Raw genomic sequence first — 22947 nt, 5'->3', positions numbered from 1 at the left:
AATATAGAAAAACAAAACTTCAAATTTTAGAGGACTGATTCAGATATACGTCATACAAGACAGTAATCAATTTTGCGATTGATGTTGGCTTATCCCTATTGATGACATTGACATAGATTACATCTTTGTTCGGCTCCAAATTTTTCAATAAATACTAATTTCAATGGGAAATGCCTGTGATGACGTCATTTCTGAATCAATCCGTGAGGCACGTGAAATAACTGCAGAAAACGGAAAGTTTTCACATTTGATTCTTAAAAGTGGAAATGTCATAATTTGTGAATCTTTTCAAGACTTTCTTGTTCCGAAACATTACATGACTGATACTCTGGATGTTAATAACATTTTCAGTGATGTGGAACAATATGATAACGATAAATTGACGTTGGATCATCTGAACGGTAATTTTAATATGAGACGAGTGGGTTTACCATTTTCAGCAGTTATTTTACTGTGCTTGTTAAAAATGAAACACAACAAAATATTAGCTCCAATCGACGAGAATGGATTGAAAGAACAAACTTTCGTTCTGGTTGTATTTGCGGCGCACTGAAAAGAAAATAACTACGGCAATAACGTCACTACTTACGAAGGTAAGTAATTGAGATTTTGAATGGTAACCTGATCGTTTTACACGATATACACGTCCAAGTTCAACATCTGGTCAGTAAAAAGTGACAACCCGTGAAATTATCGAATCTAAAATGTTAAAACAATGATAAAGTTACCGTTCCTACTAAAATCCGACTAAATACTATCATAGTAACGACAATTATTAGCCGTAGAATATGTTTCTTGTGTTGGATTGCACAAATGCAGCCATAAAAATTCACTGTAAGAAATCTTTTAAATTCTTCTTATCAACTGGACGTATTTCTGTCAAACGGAACTATGTGCATTACACATGAGCCCTGAGACCCATAAGAATATATGCATAACAGGGCTCACGCCATAATGCACATAGTTCCGTTTGGCAGAAATACGTCTAATTAAGCAGATCGGTTTACACCCTCGGTGGTTAGGACAGACAGATCAAGAGTTTCAACACGCCAATTCACATTTCGTCGCAACAGGGACGAACATGGCAAAAGGTTTCGCCACGTTTAAAAAAAAAAAATTACTTTGATTGGGATTTTATTTCTTTTGAAAAGGGGTTTGAAGGAAAGATTTACCAGAAAACGGGTAAGTTCAGGTGAATTTTTGGACCACTCCTCTTTAGGAAGCGCAAGTAAAGGGGTCACAGTAGTAAAATAGTTGTCATATAACACAGATTCCATGAATTAGTCTAAATTTTGTTTCCCTAATTCAAATTGGACGAGAAAACTAAAAAAATTGATTTCAGGGGAGGTTCAGAACGATGGTGCGGGATAATATTACACTATGAACATCCAAAATATAACTCTACCAAAAAGAGGAACGAGATTTCTAACTTTTGTCTATTCCGGAATAATCATACTTGCGATAACACGAAAAGAGATCAGCGAGGTGAACTCAAGCTTTCAAATAAAATTGCTAAGAAGTATGACAATGATATAGACTCCCGTAAAATGTCTCTAGTTTTAGGTTCTCCTCCCTACGGCAACTTTTGGGAAATTATGATTATTTACTGTTTTTAATTTGCTGGGGCTTATAAAAGATTACGGTGGTTTAAGTTTCACCGGTATTTACATTGCAGTCCCTGATAGGAAGAAGTTAGAAGTTAGTTTAAGTTATGGGCGTTTTTATTAGGCGCTAGCTTTGCGTCTAAAAACGCTCAGAGAGGAAGGGGGTAGAGGTTTGCAGTGGTTTCGAAAGTACTGCTGGGCAATTAATTCTTTCAACAGAGACAGAGGTTGAAGGAGATTGAAAACTTGAAAATTCAATTTGTTCAAAGTTCAATGTTGATTGAAGAAAATGCAAGGCAACTGAAAAGCCTGTAATAAGGACATTTTCCATTGTCTCCTGATGTTTTTCCGAGTGAAAAAGATTACAGGACTTAAATTCTAATGGCTACGAGACAGTTTCGGCAGAGTAAAAAAATCCTGACGTTCTTAAAAAATTAGGCTCACGACATGAAAAACTCGATTACTTTCTACTGGGTAAGATATTGTCTGCTCGGCAATTAAACAGTTGCATCTTGATATGAATACGAATCAAGCTGCGCATGTGAAGGGAAAAAATCATCTCATGAAAAGGAAACGAAAAGCCGTTCTGATTCGCTCAACACTTCAAACGCCGAATATAATTGTATAAAATTAAGGCGAGCGCCGGTGCGGAGGAAACCATCGCGTCGAAGAAAACACAATTTTCGCCGAAAGCGCGGAAAATAAAAAAACGATACAAAAAAACGTCTAAGCTCAGTGACCGGCTTATCGGATCGACTTACAGTGGATCAGGCTGATGTCTGGGCAAGGACAAAATATTCATGAGATGCACCTAGTTGGTGCTATTATAATTTGCGTCGTTTTCGTTTTGGTTCGACTTCCTTTTTTTAGCCCATTCAGGGTTGCCACAAAATTTAGAATATGAAATTCCCTGACATTTCCCTAATTTTCCTGACACGTATGAGTAAAATTCCCCGCGGATTGAACTTATGCCAGGTGGTAAAAATACATAATTTGCAATAGGATTCGGGCAAAATGTGTTGTTTAAAACATCAAGCCCATTCTAAAAAGCGAATAAAGGTGAATTAACAATTTTTCCCAGATACTTTCATCAGTGTCCCTGACATTTTCCGGTATTCTCGGATTGTGACAGCCCTGCCTATAACAGATCCTGACTGAAATTTTACGTAACCCCCCTTGCTTCGTCTATTACGTCAAAAATTTAGGGGACAATAACTTTACCGATGAACTCTCCCTCACGGCGAGTGGTAGATCTAATAATTAAGATCTGGGGAGTATATACTTGCACAGCTGGGCAGTCTACCACTTACGGGAATTTTAATACGATACTTTCATCAGTGTCCCTGACATTTTCCGGTATTCTCGGATTGTGGCAACTCTGCCTATTACAGATCCTGACTGAAATTTTACGTAAGCCCCCCTACTTCGTCTATTACATCAAAAAGTTAGGGGACAAAAACTTTACCGTTGAACTCTCCCTGACGCCGAGTGGTAGATCTAATAGTTAAGATCTGGGGAGTATATACTTTGTACTTGTACTATAGCTGGGCAGTCTACCACTTAGGGGAATTTTATTACGAGTAGTCCAGCCTGATGCGAGAACTGCTCCACTGTGAGCCGAGCCGAAGACGCGGGTTTTCCATGGGCGAAAAGGAGCATAAATTACACAATTAAAGGACCATATTCAACGCGGCGGGCGGGAATTTCGGGAGAAAACCGCGTTAACATACTAATTAACGGTCTGGGATCCCGGCATCCACGGGCCAGTGAAAAATCCAGCGTTGACTCGCAGTTCTCGGCCGATGGGCGAAAAAGAAAACTGACTGCGCGCGCCACCCGGAGCTAGAAAGTTCCGCTTGCCCTAGCGTGAAGCGCGGATTTCCGTCAACCGACCCGGGTTCACAGAGCCCCAGTAATTAATGAGATGATTTTACACACAAACATTTCCCACACGCGAGCGACGCTTCGATTCGCTACCGCGATACCTCCGCCAGTCCAATTCATGTGGCCCGGAGTCGAATTTCCGCGAGAGGATTTCCTTCATTTCTAAAATCCTAGATAAAAAGGAATAGTGGAGGTTCCTAGATTCTTCATTACGTTAAACGATCTCCAGGAGATCTAGTGACCAGAACTACATTTCAATCAATGCTAATTACGTAACTGATTGTGAGTGGAGGTTCCTAGATTCTTCATTACGTTAAACGATCTCCAGGAGATCTAGTGACCAGAACTACATTTCAATCAATGCTAATTATGTAACTGATTGTGAGTGGATGTTCCTAGATTCTTCATTATTATAAACGATCTCCAGGAGATCTAGTAACCAGAACTACATTTCAATCAATGCTAATTATGTAACTGATTGTGAGTGGAGGTTCCTAGATTCTTCATTATAATAAACGATCTTCAGGAGATCTAGTAACCAGAACTACATTTCAATCAATGCTAATTATGTAACTGATTGTGAGTGGAGGTTCCTAGATTCTTCATTATATTAAACGATCTCCAGGAGATCTAGTAACCTGCAGAACTACACCGAAACTCGGCATTAGTGACTTTTATTTACCGAAGAACTCGATTTCAATAACCGAAAACTTGAGTGAGGGATGTAAAGGGACATTTTCATCTCCGTGTGCAACTGAGCCGTTGGGGATCCCGAAGTGTCTGGAATCGAGTGCGAAGAGCGAAGACAGTTGCTCGAGGTGACACTAACCAAAGCGTGTGAGTGTGCACAGTGAAAAAACCAAGGCAACCAAGAGATAGTGAGTTATTGGGATTAATCAAGTTATTTACAGTGAGATTAAAATGATGAACTAGAACCAATGGCGTGGCGTGCTTTTCGATACATCGATTTATCTGCCATTTAAACCTATGGAAAAGGATCAACGAACACGGTGTTCGCAACGAACTCCTTAATAATCGATTCTTTACCATGGCTTCAAACGGGGGAAATATCGATAATCGATCATTCGCGCCTCGCCACCGACTAGAACAGGACTGCCGTGCTAAGGAAGAACGCCGTATGAGTCTTCAGACGTTGCCAAATTTCCTTCGATAAAACCCGAATTAACAGGAAAAATTGTGAATATTTTTTTTTCAGAATTCTTAGACAATTCCGTACGCAATTAAATCTAAAATATCTGAAAATTTCAAAGGAAAATGTGCATGAGTTCCGTCAAAAATACATGATTTATCGAGGGAAATTTGGCAACCCTCGAATGTTCATACGGCGTTCTTCCTAAGCACGACAGAGGAGACAACCACCTGGGAAAACTGGCAACCTGTAACCACCGAGAGGAGCGATAGCTTGTTTTTGTACAAAGCGTGAGATTTGAACGTTTGCTTTTCGCTTCTGACTTACAACTAGCGCAGACGTAGGTTAAAAAAATATGTACATGAGAGGGTTCTTACCTTGGGTTCTACGAGGCTGGGGCTCGTCGTCCGCTGCTGCTGCCGACCAGACCCGACAGGACTGAAACACACTCCATCGCAGTCTCCCGTTCGGGAAAACAGAGAAATGGACAAAAGAGCAAGAAAATTCACACTAACTAGACTGAACTTGAGGAACAACTCGCGGGCATCCATTTTCACGCGGGACATCGCGGCGACTCCGTTAGGTTTCGAGTGGATCACACTAAGCAGAAAGGATTTATCTATAAGAATATTTTTGAAACAATAGTTGGTGTGTATACGTTCTCTTTACAACTTGCTTGTAGATTGATCGTTTCTAATTGGTGGCGTACAATTGGTCTTCGAATCGCCAGAAGTTTACAAAGAGATTTTACCACTCAGAAACTATCTTCGGGACAATCGTAACCCTTCTTGTAACTGCTAGAAACTCTTTGAAACCATTAGAATTACCGTTGTATACGAGATAACTTTCTTTAAAACTCTGTATTTTCTTAGAAAGAACAGGGATTCTTGTTAAGGTAGCCAGCATTCCTCCGAAACAACGAAAATTCCAATTGACCCGAAGAAAATTCAAAGCGTTTCGAGAGATTTTGCACTTGTCCCAAAGGTAATTTCAAGGAGAGGAATGTTCAGTGCAAATCTTCCTGTTGGTAAGAGCTGAATCGTTTCTTCGTGTCGTCATTCAGGAGGCAAAACTTTTGCTCTCCACTGCCACAGATTCTAATACGCAAATTTCGCTAATCTCAAACGCGAGTAAAATTATCGACTATAAACCTTACTCTTCTTCATAACACTATAAGATGGTCAGAAGTCAAGAAAATAAATGCTGTCCCATGATGGGCGAGTGGCTTTTGATTTCGACGATTTTTCAAAAACCCAGGCTCACTTTCTCTGTGATAGATGCGTCTTTTGCATTTGAACCGGTACGCCGCAGAAGAAGCTTTAACGCCAGAAAAATTAAAAGCAATGTTTCCAAAAATAAGAACTTTCAACGAAGAGAGACAAAGACTAGTAATATCACTGGGTAGAAACAGGAGAGTAATTTTCTAAAATGTTTACCTTTACAAGAGGTCTGGGGTAAAAATATTTTGGGAAAAATTCATTCATTTTTTTTTCATTTTCCATTGAATTTGGAAAAAAAAAAATAAATTATTCAGCCGTATTTTTTAGTAGAATATTCAATGGTAAACGAGTGCTAAAAATTCCATCTGAGCTAAAAGCCTAGAATAATACTGATTAATTTTTGCTTCGTCGCAGCAGAGAGAACGCTTTTTCTTGACCTCACACGGTCATGACTTTCATTCAGGAGGAACAAAAAACTCAAAACAGAAACTTCCGTCGCAAAACCATACTTAAAGGAACGCTGTACTAAGCCTACCTTCATAACTCATTCATAATATCATTATGTTCATTAGGAAATCAAACGAAATAATGGCTATGAAAAAATGAGAAATAATCTCCCAGTTCCCACGTGCTAAAATTGTTCAACAATGCATGTGTGATGTATGTTCGCTATGTATGTATGTGTGATGTATGTAAACTATTTGAACTCGGGTGCCGCCGGATGGTATCATGCGTATTTGAAGGCGCAAAGCGATACATTCACGAGCGGCAGACTGCGACTCAAACTGCCGTGTCTTCATGCTAATCACGTTCGAACGCAACCTTAAAATACCCGCTTCTTAAGTCCCCAGTTAATCTGGGTAAGTATTAATCATAATACTATCACATCTTTAATATCCGTTATTCAAGGGGGTGGGGTTGTATTTAGCTCATTTGTTGGAAGAAGGAACAGCGTGTGCAAATAATCAAGACTGCTACTGTAGTTGACATGACGAAACGGGGGGGAAAAAATAAAATAAAAACCGCGATACAGATTTTCTCCAAGAAAAAATTTTGGCGGACCAGAATTACAAAATCAAAAGGATTTCACGAAAATAGATTCACACAATTTAAATTATCCTGCTTTTATTTTCAGGGCCGGATATTTTAAGCGGTATACTTGATTGTACCCAAATCTGGGAGGACAATTACTTTATTTTCGTCGGCTATCCTCAGATTTAGATCTATCGAAATCTGGGAAACTTAAGCGCGGGATTTATTTGAAAGTCCGAGAAAGGACTTGTGGAGTTACCGAGGATTACTACTGACTTCGAGGGTTTCGTTTAGTTTTCAAGGAAGTGGCTGGTTTGGAAATTGCGATGATCGTGCAGCTGAGATGAGTTCCGAAAGCAGAGATTAAGAAGAAAGAAGTGGAAACAGCGTAAAGAAAGGAGAGAAAATTGCAAATCTGGCTTCTTGCTTGGATGACGTGCCGCCGGGAAGGCGAAATTTTTGGGGGCTTACAAAGGGCTCCGCAATGACTCAAAATCATCCATATTTCATTTTAGAACACCTACAGTCGTTAATTCTCTTCAACACGTGCAACAAACCAAAAGATAAGCGCTCGAAGAATAATGATGTTAGGTATATAGTGCGTGAAAGAAGAAGTAGAAACGAGGCATAGAGAAAAACTGATAAATACTTGCCACCACTTTTAGAGTTTATAGGCATCAATATTCGGTTTTAGGGCTGGGTTGGTTCTGCTCTCAAATGCTTGTATTTAAAGATAACAAACATGCTTCTCTCAAACATTGTCGGGGGTGGACAACAGTGGCGCGACGTGCTTGGCGATGTATCGATTGATCTGCTATTTAGACCTACGGAAAAGGATCGATAAACAGGTTGATCGTAACGTACACCTTAATAGTCGATTCTTTACCACAACTTCCAATGGGGGAAATATCGATAATCAATCATTCACGCCTCGCCACTGATGGACAAACTTTCGTTCCACGACGTGCGCTGTTGCCGCTGTTCTGTCGAGAACCCAACTTTGCTCCTTTTTGCGACATAGAATCACGATTTCTGGCTCAAACGCATAGGCACTAATATGCATAGGAAAACTAGGGGCACAAATTTTCTTCCTTAAAAGAGCCAGAAAAACAGGTTCCATACGGCAAAATGTTGTCCAACTTTAACAACCTGGGTTAGTAAGCAAGCGGGATAGTATACATCATTCATCTGCTAGGGAGCTAGAGAGAAAGTGCTACGTTTACGCTTTTAAATTAAGTCGATTCTGCGGGGTGATTATTGAAACTGATTGACAAAGCAATAGACAAAGAAGATATAGGGAGTATGGAGCTTTCCTATTGGTTGAAATGGGTGGTTCCTATGGACTAAGGGGGTAAATCATGGACTAACTATAGGGTCTCTCGTGGGTTGCTGTTAGTTAGTCTATTCCTGTCCTCCTTCGTCCATTGCAACCACCCGCCTCCCCCAATAGGATCCCTCCAAATCCCTTTGGTTTTCTTTGTCTATAGCTTTGTCTATCAATTTCAATAATCGGCCCACTGTTTGGGGATCAAAATTCAAACGTAAAATGTTCAAATTGAACGAAAATAGTGTCTCAGATAGGATGTGATAGACTAGAAACGCCACTTCTCCTGTTTACGGGAGAGGTCTAAGAGATCAAAAATACAATTCTCTGACTCCTGGTCGTTTTATGAAAACCCAACATGCACCGATCGTGATTCGCGACGTTGGCATATATTAACTAGCACGATCGGACTACTGTGCCTTCGAAATCACTGGAAACACTCAACACGAGAGGTTATGGCACTCCAAGTTATAAATTCATCAAAGCTCTAGCCGACTGCACGCAAAAGGGGGGGGGGGGGATTTTCGATGGCATGAAGAGGTATGTATGTACACTTCTCCTCCTTCCGCAGGTTAGTGGATAGATATAAGCATTAAAAGACGACACTTTAAGAGAGAGGATAGGTGGGTTAATCAAAATAAGTGAAAGATTACGCACGAAATGAGATGCTTAAGCGATGAAGTCGGTTAAGTTAGGAGCTGTCCATAACAGTGTGGATAAATTGAAATGTATGCTTTTTAACACCCTTAAAATTTCGTCGCGGTGGTTCTGATAACCCTCCTCCCATCTAGTTTACAATATTACTTATAAAGGTCGTATTCATTATTTAAAAACTATTACAGAGAAAGAAAATTAATATGACTCTTCATGTAACGCTCTAGTCGGAATCTTCCTTCCATTAAAATAAACAATGCAAAACGATGGTAGAGGCATCCCTCTGGCGTGCTACAAGATTAATGGACAGTCCCTTGAGTGCAATGAGTGATGAGACAGCAAAGTATGAACGACTAAGGATTCTGTAAGAGCTCAAGAACTCTTCACGTTTTTACACCCTCAGAGAAGTAAGCAAGGATCATTTGACTCGAATTTTAAATAAATAAGTTAAAAAATTGAGCTGAGAATCGAACCTAACAACTGTCTTAGTCCGGTACAATGTATTTCCGGGACACAATCTAAGATTAATCTAGATCGCTAAAACGTATTGTAAGGCTGAAAAACCATGGCTGAAATCCAGCAACGGCTCTGGCAAGTTTACAACACTGTATTCCCTCTATTCAAATCAGTGGCGTGCTTTGCGATATATCGATTGATCTCTCGTTCAAACCTATGGAAAAGGATCGATAAACAGGGTGTTTGCAACGGACATCTAAATAATCGATTCTTAGCTATAGTTTCAAATGGGAAAATATCGATACTCGCTCATTCATGCTTCGCCACTGATATAGATCCATTATAAATATCGATTACTTTACATACATCTAAATGGAAGAAACTCAGTGATGCGAATATGCAAGAATCGTCACTGGCTGATATTGACGGGGCCCTGTGTCGGCGGCGGCAGTACCTGAGAAAAGCGAACAGAATGAGTAGGGATCGCACAGAGAAAAACATTTAAGACTGAAAAACCAAAACCCTCAGTGTATCAAATCATGATTATTTGTTGGATTTAATATTTATCTACAGGATTCAACAAAATTAATTGTGAGAGGGCACTTATGAACAGCTTTTCAAGATCGTGAGTTTGAAAAAAGGAAAACAAAGATAGAACCATAAGCCAGAGATAGGAAAATTAGTGCGAAATGCAGCCATCAATGTCTTCCAAGTTTAGATTTTCGGTTCCAACTACCACCTCCTGACTCTCCCCCGAAAATTACCTCGGACTGTCAATTTCTACGGGAAAAGAAAATCCGAAGTCGGGAAGCCGGCCTTTTTCCGGTTGCCACTATGTGATTTTTAATCGAAATGTGACGTCACGATGGTAAACGGAGCAACAGAGATAGGCGTGACGTACAATAATTAAACCTGCAGAGGAATCCGAGTAAAAGCGGCGGAACAATCGATGCTAATCAAGCCGGGCTTTGGGTGAAATTTAAAAAGCCGCGTGTAATGGGAGCTCGGGAAGGCGCGGCCGGCCCATCGCCGCGACGCGGGGGGAGGCGTGTGTGGGGAGGGGGGAGGGGGGTCGGTGGAAAAGCGCCGGCGGCCAGAAATTATCATAAAAAAGGAAAACGGACCGTTAGAAGCTGCGCAGCGCCGGCCGCGCCGGAGCGCTGGACTTATTCGGAATTCCGCTAATGATACTCGAGCTCCGCGCTGCCACAAGTCCGATCCTCGAGCTTTTCGAGATCGTTGGCCATTCTACCTTGTCGAGGAAAAACGCCGCATCAGACACCCGCTGCCGCATTTCTTAAGAAAAATCGGATTTTCAGGAAACCTCAAGATTCGTTCTTTGAAATTTCAGAATTCCTTCAAACGTATTTTTTTACAGTGTCTGAAAATTTCACGGAAAATATTTACAAGTTTTCTGAAAATCGATATTTAATCGGAAAGAAATTGACGGCGTTGGATGGCTCTCGCGACCTTCTACATTAGCACTGCAGCAGCGAGAGGAGAGTATTGAAATTGATAGACAAAGAAGACAAAGAGCGAATGGAAGCATCCTATTGGTAGGAGCGGGTGGTTACAATAGACCAAGGAGGTGAGAAGTTGAGTGACTACCTAGTGGCGACCCACGAAAGGCCCTATAGTTAGCCCATCGATTTCTCCTTTTATCTTTAAGAGACAACCGGTTCAACCAATACAATCGCTCCATTTCCCCGTCTTCAGGGACCGACTTTGTCGGCTCTTTCACACGGAAACTCAACATCCATCGATGAGTCCGAACTGCACCACCGGGGTCGAATTTTGTCGGATTTTTCACACGGAGTGCAACATCCATCGATGAGCTCAAACCGCACCACCGGCCAATCAGAAGCGCTAAACCAGACTTAAGTGCAGTCGAGACCCGTCCTACGTGTATTTAAGTACGGTGGTACCGTACCGACAAAATTCGGTCCCAGGCCAATCAGAAGCGCTTAGCGCAGTCGAGACTCGTCTTAAGTATATATCAGTACGGTGGAAGGACCGACAAAATTCGGGCCCAGGTCTCCTCAACTACGTCATCGCTACTTTCACTAAGAATCTACGTTGAATTTTCACGGGACCGCGAGACGTCGCGGCAACGGAGCGGCTTCCGCGACGACAGTTTCCTAAATGATACCGTTACTCGACTCGAAAATACTTCGGCAAGAATGCAGCTCGAGTGAGTTAGGTAGCCGCGAGCCGGGTGTCGGCCAGAAAAGAGGAAAAAATTCTTCGAAAATTTTCTCACCGTTCGACCGCACGCAAACTGCCCGGAGAAAACGCGAATATTAGTCATCGTGCACGCTTTCGGAGGCCGGGAAAAACTGCCACACCGCGATGGGGAAAATTCAGGATCAATGACTCCATGATGTTGAAAGAGGATGGTATCGCGAGGAATGTCTTTGTTTTTCGTGTACTGTATTAAGAGCACCCGTTTTCCAGTCCTGAAAGAGGTAAAGCTCTCCTCTCGCTTGGCGGAACGGAGTTAGCTCTTACATGTGTCAGTAATTTGCGATTTACTATGTCATACGTAAATGTTTGCGAGAAACACGATGCACTGGAAAAAAAAACACATTGTATCAAGAGTCCAGACTCTTGAAAACATTGACAAGAAAAAGGACTCTTGATTCAATCAGATTTAAGCTTAAATCAAAAGGAAATCCCCTCAAATTAAGAGGCTTGGTTCTTGATTTAAGCTTAAATCTAATTGAATCAAGAGTATTTTTTCTTGTCGATGTTTTTAACAGTCTGGACTCTAGATCCAATGTGTTTTTTTTTCCAGTGTGGTGACACTGGTTTTCTCTAAAATTAACTCCAAAACTGAAATGAAGCTCTCGAATAAAAAATAAAGAAATAAATGTATTGATAAATGTTTAGGGAAGAAAAATAAGCTGGCTACTTCGGAAAAGTGGACATCTGGTTTCTCAACGAAACACCCCGCATCATTATTTAAGCAAAGGGCGTGCGATTTTTGGGCTCTCACGACTGACCGGCGGCCAGCGAGCGAGCGAGTGGAAATCGGACCCGTTATTTGTCAAGCCGGTGGATGATGCTAATTTGACCTCGATTCTCGCGAACGGGCAGCAGGGCTCCGAAAAGAAAACAAAATGCTGGCTCCGGCAAGGTCACGTGATGTGCAATCCGTCTTCATTTGCGAACCAAATTCGAAGCCGATCTCCGCTATCCTGTCGCCCCCCCCCCCCTCCCACCACCTCCATCATGTGGTCCATTATGTGAGGCCCCCGAGTTTCTCCCTTGCTTTTCGTGAGGTCACCCCCTCCGGCGGCGGCGCGGTTGGATCCGGTTTGAAAAAGGGCCGATTCCGTGACCCTGACCTACGCAAGGATGCGAATCTTCAACGACTCAACTGGAGGTAGATCTCTATTTTTCCCGTCTTTGGAAAAATCAAATACATTCAAATTCTGAATTTGCAACCGCCAAATTCAAAGATTTCGTAGCCTTCGTATCGGTTTTACTCTTTCAGCGTTAAACAATTAGGACCTCCAGAGAATCAAGAAATATGTAGTGAAAAACCGTATACTTTCTGATTTTTGCGAACTGTAATGGCGGAAATTTTAATTCGTGGAATTTCACCGGGAAAAATCGGGAATCATTTTTCTTTTTATCGCTTTTCCTCACGTTTCTTCGCAACTCCTAACTTCGCGCGCAGAATGACCAGCCTACCAGATAAACTATAGGGGGAAAATACGAATCGATGTAATTTTGCGTTTTTTGCTACTTTTCGCTATTTTCGTAGTTTTCCAAATTTTAGATTTTTCCGGATCGTTAAAGTCGGAGCTTTTGGGGAGAAAAAAGACACAGAAAAAAATATATATTGAAGAATCGCGATGGGAAAAATCTAGTTTTACACTTGAATCGATTTTGAGACCAAAATTGATATTTTCAAAAAATTTGAGTTTTCATAGAAATCCGCAGCTTTTCAGAAAAGAGTAGATATAGGGAAAAAATCCATAATTGGGAATCGATAATCGGAAAAATCTATTTATACAGCTTCGATTCGGCTATAATCCAGTTGAGACCGAAGTGTATTTGTGTTTTTAAAAAAATCGTTTTTTCTATACAAATTTGCATTCCTGGGCCGAAGAAAAGCAGGCCAGGTGGGAATGGCGGGTCGTAGGTCGCATATTCCTTCTCGATTCCGGGCCGGATTTTCTTCTGGTCAAAAAAGCGAAGCAAAGCGAGGCGAGGAATGCTGAGGCTCTTAACCAGTCGGAGGCTGGGAAGTGCGACCCCGCAGAAGCCCGCAGCGGCGGCCCCGGCCCCGGCCCGCGTTTGCCGATTTAGGCGGAAAAAGCCCTCTCTTTGCATTTCCACCGTTGCCGCAATGCTCCCTTAAAATGGCTTTTCCCGGCCCCAGAATCCCGGATTCCCTCAGGGCAGGAAGTGAGAGCAGGGAGGGCAGGGAGAGCAGGGCTCTTTTCAAACTTACTTGAAAAAGTTAATGATCCAAAGCTTCTCATCACGTCTTGAGCTCAGACGCCATCTTGTTTGTTTACATTGCGTTTAGAGTCCCTTTATACTGAGAGTCAAGACAACACCCTTCATGGAGTCACAAACGGGAATAAAGATAACAGAAATTGAACGTTTTTCGTAATCTTTGATCGGCCCATTCTCGAATTCCTTTTTAGAACATTTCGTCGCAACAGGGACGAACATGGCAAAGGTTTCGCCACGTTTAAAAAAAAAAATTACTTTGATTGGGATTTTATTTCTTTTGAAAGGGGTTTGAAGGAAAGATTTACCAGAAAACGGGTAAGTTCAGGGGAATTTTTGGACCACTCCTCTTTAGGAAGCGCAAGTAAAGGGGTAAATGCTAAAGACTAAAATTTCACAATTAACCTATTGAGTGAAAATCAGACCGCTGAATCTTGGTTTTCCCTTTTTTGAGTAGTCATCACGAGTCTCCTTAAATTCGAGGAATTTTTTTTTTTTGGGGGGGGGGGGAATCGAGCGAGTTAGAATTTTTGATATATTCACTGATTATGCATTCTAACAATGCAGAGGGGCTCCAATGTTCTCTTCGAATTTTTTAGCAATAGTTGGACCGTTTCCAAGAAAAACCATTCACGATCGAAGATCCACCGATACCGATTCAGATTATACAGGAGATCACGTGGCGAGATGATCAACTACGCGAAGAGCTAAGAATTCCGCATGGGACTTGGATGGAAACGAGAAATGGAAGCGGCCGGCATGGCGGAGGTCACGCGACCGTCGAAACTTCCCGCGGCATCGGAAGACGGGAAACCGGCTTTCCACCATTTGGCAATCCAGGCCACATCCGCGCGGGGCCCCGGCGAGACCCACGGACCGGAGGGGGGGGGGGGGGCAGCGGGCATCACGGAGCTTATTTTTAGGTCTTCTCGGATAGATGTAGGAAGTATATCAGTTTTCCTCCTGCTTTTGTTCAGAAAAACCTGTTCGGATGGAGGAGTGTCGCGCTCCCCGCTTCCCCTCGGCCGAGGCCGCGCTCCCCGTTGGACCCGGTGGTGGTGCCGCTGGTGCGGGCTCTCTTTTTCCTCTTTCCCTAACCCCTCCCCTCCCCTCCCCCGGCCGCCCCATTCCCCCTTTTCCATTCCTGGAGTTTCGAGGAGGGTGTCTCTGCCTCGCTCCGCGCCCCAAGATGCCTGTGCGGCTGCGTGGCCAAATTTCGTCTCCGCCTCAACAGCTTTCCGAGCGAGCTTCCCCTACATCCGTCCGTTTGGACCGAGCTTTGAATGTAGTTTGGGAAAGTTCGGAATTGCTCCCCTAACATTAACTCCAGTGTACTGAACATTTTTCGGGGAAGAGTTCTCTCATGTAAACCAGGGATTTCCTCAATTTCCAACTGTTCTCAGCGAAAAACTACACAAAAAACCTCTTCTTGCTATTAACTTGACGATTTGAAACAACTTACTTCGAGTCGTAAACATAACCACCCCTAAAAAAGCTCTTTTCCTGAGAGGACCCCATTTGTTTTCAATTGTAACTAGGGGAGGTTTAATCGAGCCCTCAAAATAACATTATGAGAAGGACGATTTTTGCAAACCTCGAAAAAAATTCAGTAGGGTAGATTTGAGGTTGAATCCTAACGAGAGATTACGATACCTTGCCACCGCAAAAAGTACAAAATACGGAAAAAAGATTCTAAAATTTTGAAAATCTTAGAGTTTCTTAGAGTAGAGAGCAAACCTACTATTTAAAAAAAAAAAAAAAAAAAACTCGCAATGTATTTTTGTACGTATTTTGTATCTTCTACATGGGCTAATCAGTGTAATCCCTTGCAAAGGTCCACTCTCAAAGTTATACTGTTGAATTCTACTGGAGGTTGGCGAAAATGTTCCTTTTAATGATGCAATTTTGAGGGATTCCTTAAACCTCCCTTAATCACAATGTAAACCAGATGGGGCCTCCTAGGAAAAGGAACTGTTGAAGAAACGAAAATGAATACGACCCTAAGATTTGGAGAACAAATCAGAGAACTACACAAAAATGGCGAAACCCTCCCATCATAGGTGCTAAAGTTCGTTGGAGGGAACTTTTTTCGGTTTTCTCGTGAGAGCCGGCATCAGAGCGGGCTGGGGCCAGGGCCAGGGGCCGGGCCGTTCGAAAAATGGTTCAGCGGAGCTCCAAAGATTTCCTCTTTCCTCTTTCGCGGCGTCACGTCGCTTTCCTCCGGCTGCCAGTCCTTTTCTTCCCTATTATTTGTTCACCCTCCCCCTCGCCCCCTCCCGAGTCCCGGTCCCCACGCTCTTTCGAAACCGAACCGAACCCATCCTGAGCCGGTCCCGGCAGGCCTCAAATATTTGCATGCTTTCGCCCGCAAACGAAAAATCCTCGCCCGAGTCCTCCTCCAGCTTCGGCTCCAGCGTCAATACACCCATTTCCACTCGGCTCAAAAACGTAATTGCAGGGTTACCACAAAATTTAGAAAATAAAATTCCCTCACATTTCCCCGATTTCCCAGACACATTTGGGCAAACTTCCCTGACAATTGGATTGCATTTTGCAAAAAGGAACCACTAGCATTGCAATATTGCTAAGATTGTGCAACTTCTTTTGTCTTGGAGGGAAAAACCCGATTATCCCTTCATAGTTTCTATTTGACTCGCTAAAAACTGTAAATTTAAGACAAAAATTACCATCTAAATTTCATAAGTTTTCACAATTTCCGCAATTTTATTGCAAAGGATGAAGTTGCACAATCTTAGCATCATTGCAATGCTAGTGGTTCCTTTTTGCAAAATGCAATCCAATTGAAGATATGCCATATGACCAAAAAGACATAATTTGAAATAGTTTCCAGGTAAAATTTGTTGTTCTGGAGGGCAAATCCATTCTAGAAAGCGAATAAAGATGAATTTACAATTTTTCCCTTACTCTCGTCATTTTCCGGGTATAGTTGAAACGATGAAAAGAATCGATTAATGCATGCGTCCGGCTATTAGAAATGAAATATAATTTTTTTTGGTAATTCAAATTGAACTCCACAGGCATTTGATAAAAAGCTTGATTCGACTAACGATCCTCCATAAATACCCCAACATACCTGAACACAACCCCCGGTGAACTCATTTCGTGTTGATGTGGTGGCAAATTCAATCATAGAGATGGAAATATAAGGAGGTTTTCACAATCCACATGACAAAATTGATTTTCCAGGAACAGCTAATGACCCGATACAATGCGGCTATCGGTTTCAGTATGGGAAACCCGAAAATAACACTCTTGATGGTTGGGGAATTCTTCACTCTATTGTATCACTCGATCTTTCCTTACACTCACATTCAACCTAATTACTCAGGCCGTCAAAATGCTGCTTCGTTCAATAACTCCTCCGCCATTGCGGGCATGATAATTATGCAAACTTTGCAAGGAAGGACGAATCCATGAAGAACGACTAATGGCACAAACGATTAGAAATTAGTCAAAGTAGATTTTAAGTATCGAAACAATGAACATGATTTCATTCACGATTTCGGCTTATGTCTCTAAAAATTACGAGGAACAATTTTTTATCAGAATTTGGCAACCTTTGCATGTAAATTTGCCTTATTTAAAGAGCATGGCATATCTGATAACAGCAAAGAGGATAACTCAGATTAAAAGTCTGTCGGATTCAAAAGTTCGAAAGTTTGATTGACACTAGCGAGAGAATCTACGGGATGAAAGACAAGGGTCGGGGTCGCCTACGAGAAGCCCTTATCTAGGAGGATGCGGGTGGGTTGGAAACTTGAGGGGTTGGCTACCGGCTACCGGCATTAAGGGACTCTCACTTCCGCTCGGATGAAAGGTGGCTACATGATTTATTTTTACTTCTATTCGAGTTTTTTCGCTGTGGCATTTTCATGACGTGTCCACGTCGAAAACACTCGACGGGCGAAACCCACGCAACCTACGACGTTTCGGGATGAATTCGATTTTTGTAGCTCTCGTTTTGAGAGCACGAGGGTGGGTAGACCAAGTTTCATCCCTTACGCACGAAAGATGACGCATTTGTTACCGAAGAGCCCGATCGATTCGTGACGTAATTCGCCGTCCATCAATAGTTTATTCAGAAGGATATAAACTTTGAGTGGTTGTTTAACGTCACGAGGACCACATCGCTTATTTTGGGAATACGATGACGTCGTTATTAGAATGTTACCGCGATGACGTTTTTAATATACGGCTATCGCAACCCAAAGTCCGAATGTTCCACTATTGGGATTTTACTGATACGTCCCCTTCACAAGTTCCATACGAATGAAATGAATAGATTAAAATTTAAAATTTACATTTAAAAAAATGGTGCCACCGCCCATGTTCCGTGTTGAAATTTTTCACTTAAAATTCATTTCAGCGGAATCGTAGTGGGGGAGGGGGTGGTTTGTTGCTGAGAAAAATCGATAGCTAAGGGTTGTAACTGCACGTGCCCGTCTTAAGGCAGCACAAGACAACTGCTAGGTCAGTGCTTGTCAGGTTATTCGTGATTTAGGAGGTTTGGAATTTTTTAAATGTCTCTACCAAATTAAGTCACACGTGTCCCTTTCATAGACTACTTGTTGGTGTGAAAGATTCAATTTTCCCAAAATATATCGGTTCCGACCTCTTTACTCTACTAAACTACTAAAACATCCTGATATTTTCTTGTTGTGCTCGATCGGTAACGCATCATGACGTCATCATAACGTCCCCCACCCCTACCTTAAGAAAGACAACCGCCAGACTCTTCGAAAAATAAAAAAATGGAAAACAGAGACAGGCTATAAGTTACTAGCCTCAGCGTTAAAAAAAAGAAACCAAAAGCGAAGGGAGGCCGAACGGAAAGACACATGTGCGAAGACACAAAGGACCCGGAGGACATTGTGCTCGGATGACCAATTTTTGCAGGTTGCACACTCGGGCTTCCAGGAGCGGACGGCTGCCCGCCGCGCCGAGTGACCCGTGCTGGGCGGGGGAGGGAGAAGGGGGGGTTGCCGGGGGGGGCCGTTGCGTCGAGCCGTTGAGCGCAAAAAGCGAGACCCTGGGTGGGAGAAGGAAAACGGCCAGGAAAAGGGCCGTGGCACGAATACATGACAGCCGGCCGTTAATTACGAGAAGAACACCGCGCGACCGGTTGCCAATTTCACCCGGAAAACGGCCTCATCGTACTCTTACGTATGCTGAGGAAAAACGCAGTTTGGACATCCGGGACGTTGCCAGACTTCTCCTAACCTAACACGTATTCTCCGAAAGATTTAAAAAAATTTTCATAGTATTTTTTTAGTTACTGTTATTCGCCATTTTACGTCAAGAATTTGGAAACGTACAGTAAAATACTTATGACTTTTCTGGAGGATGAATAAATATTTTATCGAGGACAATTTGGCAACGTTCGAATGCGTTCTTCCTTAAAGCGAGGCGACGCAACAGGAGGAAAGGTCGACCCGGCAGCGAACGGAACGAACAAGTTCGCACGTGGACGTTCGAGGATTCGTCGTTTCGCCACTCGTGTTCGGAAGGTGACCTAGAAAAGGGACTTTTGAAGAAAACAGTCAACACTCGCGGAATTCGAGGTATCTCGAGGATCATTACGAGGTTGTTGAGACGGTTTACCGAGAAGGAAATACTCGCATTTTCCTGTCCCTCAACGCGAGAGTGCTCGAAATGATGGTTCTGAAAAGCGGAGGAAAACGCAGCGCCGAGCTCGGAGGCAACGACTTCTTTCCTTCTCGGGCGTTCGAGTCTCCGCGCGCCTTCAAACGCAAAGTTGGCTGCCCGGGGGCCATGGAGGAAAACTCACTACGAGACGAGCGACCGGACAGTCACAGCTAGCGAACTGGTTTTTGAAATTGATACACCAAGATGACAAAGCGAAAATGGAGCGATACTATTGATGGTGGGTTGTTAAGAACTAAGGGGAAAAATGATGGACCAATAGAGAATTTGCACGCAAATTTTTGTATCGCTTCATCTAAGAGTGCTCTAAGAGTTGATTCCGCAGTATTTTTCTCTCTTTTGCTCTAGGTGGAAAATAGTATCACAATAGATTTAAAAGTGAAAAAATGCACCACTTAGTGACGTCATCTGGCGGCACTTCCCATTTAAACACATTTTTACTATCGGATCAGATAATTTTGTCACGTCTCCTCCTAATTGTTCAATTTATGAACAACGGGTATCCTTGTGTTCAGTTCACCCCGTTCCACTAAAACGCGAAATTCATCAAATTTTAGACACTGGCAAATTCTCCATTGGATCTCTCGTGGGTTGCCACTATAGTTCGTCTATTGCTTCCTTTATCCATTGCAACCAACCGCTTCCACCAAAGAGATCCCTCCAGTTTTGCCTTGTCTTCTTTGTCTATGACTTCGTGTATCGCTGTATCAATTACAAAAATCAACCCGTAGCTGAAATATGGACCATTATACTGCAAAAAAACTAGTTGCATTGTTTATTTGAAAATTTTCCGTTGCCCTTGGGAGAAAACTCGTTGCGTCGAGGAACAGACTTCGATCATTTTCTTAGTCGTGTCGAAGATTTCCTCGTCTTAAATGTCTGGCATCGACTAGCGTATTCGGCAGTATCCTAATTATTTCATTGGAATAAAAGTTAGCCCTTCAAAGAGCCTATCTAGGAGCGGCAAAATTACCACATGCGTATTTGTAGTGATAACATTATCAATGGGGGCTGTAAGAATCCAGGATGCAAACTAGTTCAAAACCAGATCAGTGGGAAACTCGGGGTATTCAAGGTGCAGACGGCAACAGGAGGTGCACTCCAGGATGTGAGCGATCGCGCGCATAAGCTGAACCTGGTCACTTCATTTCAGACTCCACGTCATTTTCACACAAGCACCGACCGAGTAAGGGAACCAACCCCCTCCTCCTCCCCGGGGGCCCGTTCCAGCCATTCTCCGGCTCTTAGCCAACCTGATTTTAGCCTCCGATAAACACCGGCACTAAAACCGTTTGATAATCTTCCTTCCCGGCGCAAAGCACACACCTAGCTCCAGATGGACGGAGGGGGGCTTGGAGTGTTTTCGGAAGTGGTTGCGTAATCGTGAGTATGGGTGAAAACGGGATCTGGTGCGGAGTCCCTGGAGGAAGGGCGGAGGGGGGGGGGGGGGCTGCGATGATGAAAATGGCACAAAGCTCGAGCACCGAAATTCCTTGATTATTCTAAAAAGAAATCCTCGATTTTCCCCTGACTTAAAAAAAGAGTAATTGCTTGATCAAATCTCCATAATCCCTTTCATTCGGCTCTACTAATCGCAAAAAATCGATACTTTTAGTGTGTTTAGCGCTTAAATATCTGACGTAGTTATAAAATACAGAATGTACGGAATACTGCTGCTGTGCTTGACAAAATCGTTGTCAAATATCGCCCGATAAAAACCCGACTTTCCATAAAATATTTCTGTTTCAGAAATATTAAAAAATAAAATAAGTGTTTTTCTCAAATTTTTAAGTACATTAGGTTTCGAATGAAAAATTAAATTCTATGAAGAATTCAAGGGAGGAAGAGTTTTCAATTTTCCCAAGAATTTTTACTTAACTTACTGAGCAACTTCACCAGTTCATGCTTCGTTTTACCTCAGGACGGCAACGCACATGGCGAGAGTGTGCAAAGTAGTTGCGTGCAGCAGGGCCGACAACAAATAGAAAATTACTTTCGGGGCAATTAAGGGGGGGGGGGGTACATGGAGGGAGATGCGAGGGGGAAGGGCATGAAGCAGAGACAATAGGGCCCACTCCATATCAAGACGGTCCGCATTAGCAGGCTGAATATTGAATCCATCTCTGCTCCACTTTCACCTCTAAAACCGATGAGTGCTGCCACCGCGGTGTGGAAATTCTCCCCGAGAGCAGCAGCGTGCTTTGCGATGTATCGATCGATCTGCCATTTAAACCTATGGAAAAGGATCGATAAATAGGGTGATCGCAACGAACACCTTAGTGATTGATTCTTTACCACAGCTTCAAATGGGAAAATATCGATGATCTATCATTCACGCCTCGCCACTGAGCATCACAGAATAAGTTGTTGACTTAGGCTGAACACCCGTTGAACGGTGATATTCGTGAGTATGCGAGCTATTGTTGATCGATGATGGTTTGAGATGGTCGATGATTCGTGAAATTTGAATAAAAGTGATAGTAGTTAGGATAACTATTTATTCCAAAAAAAACACCAATATCCACAAAATAAATGTACAATATGGACTAAGTTTTTGACTAGCACGAGGTTTCTTTAACGAAAACAATTGGTTAGCTCAAAAAAGAGGGAAAAACACGATGACGATAAGATGTCATATTTTACAAACAAACGGATGAAAATTCAACAGAGAATATAGCGAAATTCACATAGGGTAACTGAAATTCTGACTAGAATTTTAATTAAATCGAATTGGTAACTAATAAGTTCCAAGAGAGGACTAAAGTCAACCACTCTTGGGGTTGCTCAGCCTTAAAAAGAGTTGGCTACGGATATGGCTTTCTTCTCCTGAAAATTACAAACTGACTTTTCTGTGCACAGACTAAAAAGAAAGTGGTCCAGGCCTGATTGTTTGAAAAAAAGGTCTCCTAAATAATTCTAGCTAGACCTCATTTTGTTGGGATTGGTTTCCCAGACTTGTGGACACCCCGAGTCCAGCCCCAAAGAATTAAAAATGACCATCCAATATATTGTAGTTGAAACTTAAAAACTACTATCAGGTAACAACCGTCCATAACTTATTTTCTTCTCTCCTTCGTGTAAGATTCAGAAAATATTAACAAAATGGTGTGAGGTAAATTAATTTGAAGGAATTTCGGGAGGTTTCTCAGTTGTGGCGCGAATCGTGTTCTAAAAAATAGCTGGACGGTGAAGCCGGTGCGCGAGGCAGGAGCAACAGCTAAGGGTCCTCCTCCGGGGGGTCGCAAAGGTCGTGTTCGCCGGGATGACCAGGTCCCACGAAGTGTTTATTCAAGATGTGCTCTTTGAGGGTGTCCGGCCGGGTGTAGCACTTGCCGCAGAGCTTGCAGTAGAGTTGCTTCCGCCCGGCGCCGCAGTGGTAGCGCGAGTGCTTTTTCATTATCGCCTTTTTTCGGAACCCCTTCCCGCACGCCCCACAATAGAACTCCCCGATCTCGTCCCAAGGGCCTGCGA

At 42.6% G+C, this 22947-nt stretch overlaps 1 protein-coding gene across 7 annotated transcripts in view; it reads right to left on the bottom strand.

Moving 5' to 3' along the window:
- The window catches only part of LOC109037167 (uncharacterized), a 156595-nt gene that overhangs the window by 91619 nt on the left and 42029 nt on the right, over positions 1 to 22947 (bottom strand). The window contains exon 4 of one of the 7 annotated variants that reach the window (XM_019051681.2): positions 21882 to 22941. The exons of the other annotated variants lie outside the window; for them this stretch is intronic. Within the exon in view, the coding sequence (XP_018907226.1) occupies positions 22694 to 22941 (248 nt within the window). The 3' untranslated portion in view covers positions 21882 to 22693. Of the gene's footprint in view, positions 1 to 21881; positions 22942 to 22947 lie in introns of those variants that run through there. 7 annotated transcript variants of the gene reach the window in all.

This window comes from Bemisia tabaci, chromosome 1 (genome assembly GCF_918797505.1).
Source record: "Bemisia tabaci chromosome 1, PGI_BMITA_v3".
Taxonomy (NCBI): domain Eukaryota; kingdom Metazoa; phylum Arthropoda; class Insecta; order Hemiptera; family Aleyrodidae; genus Bemisia; species Bemisia tabaci.
The sequence above is the reverse complement of the archived record's forward strand: the minus strand, read 5'-3'. Positions and strand labels throughout refer to the sequence as shown.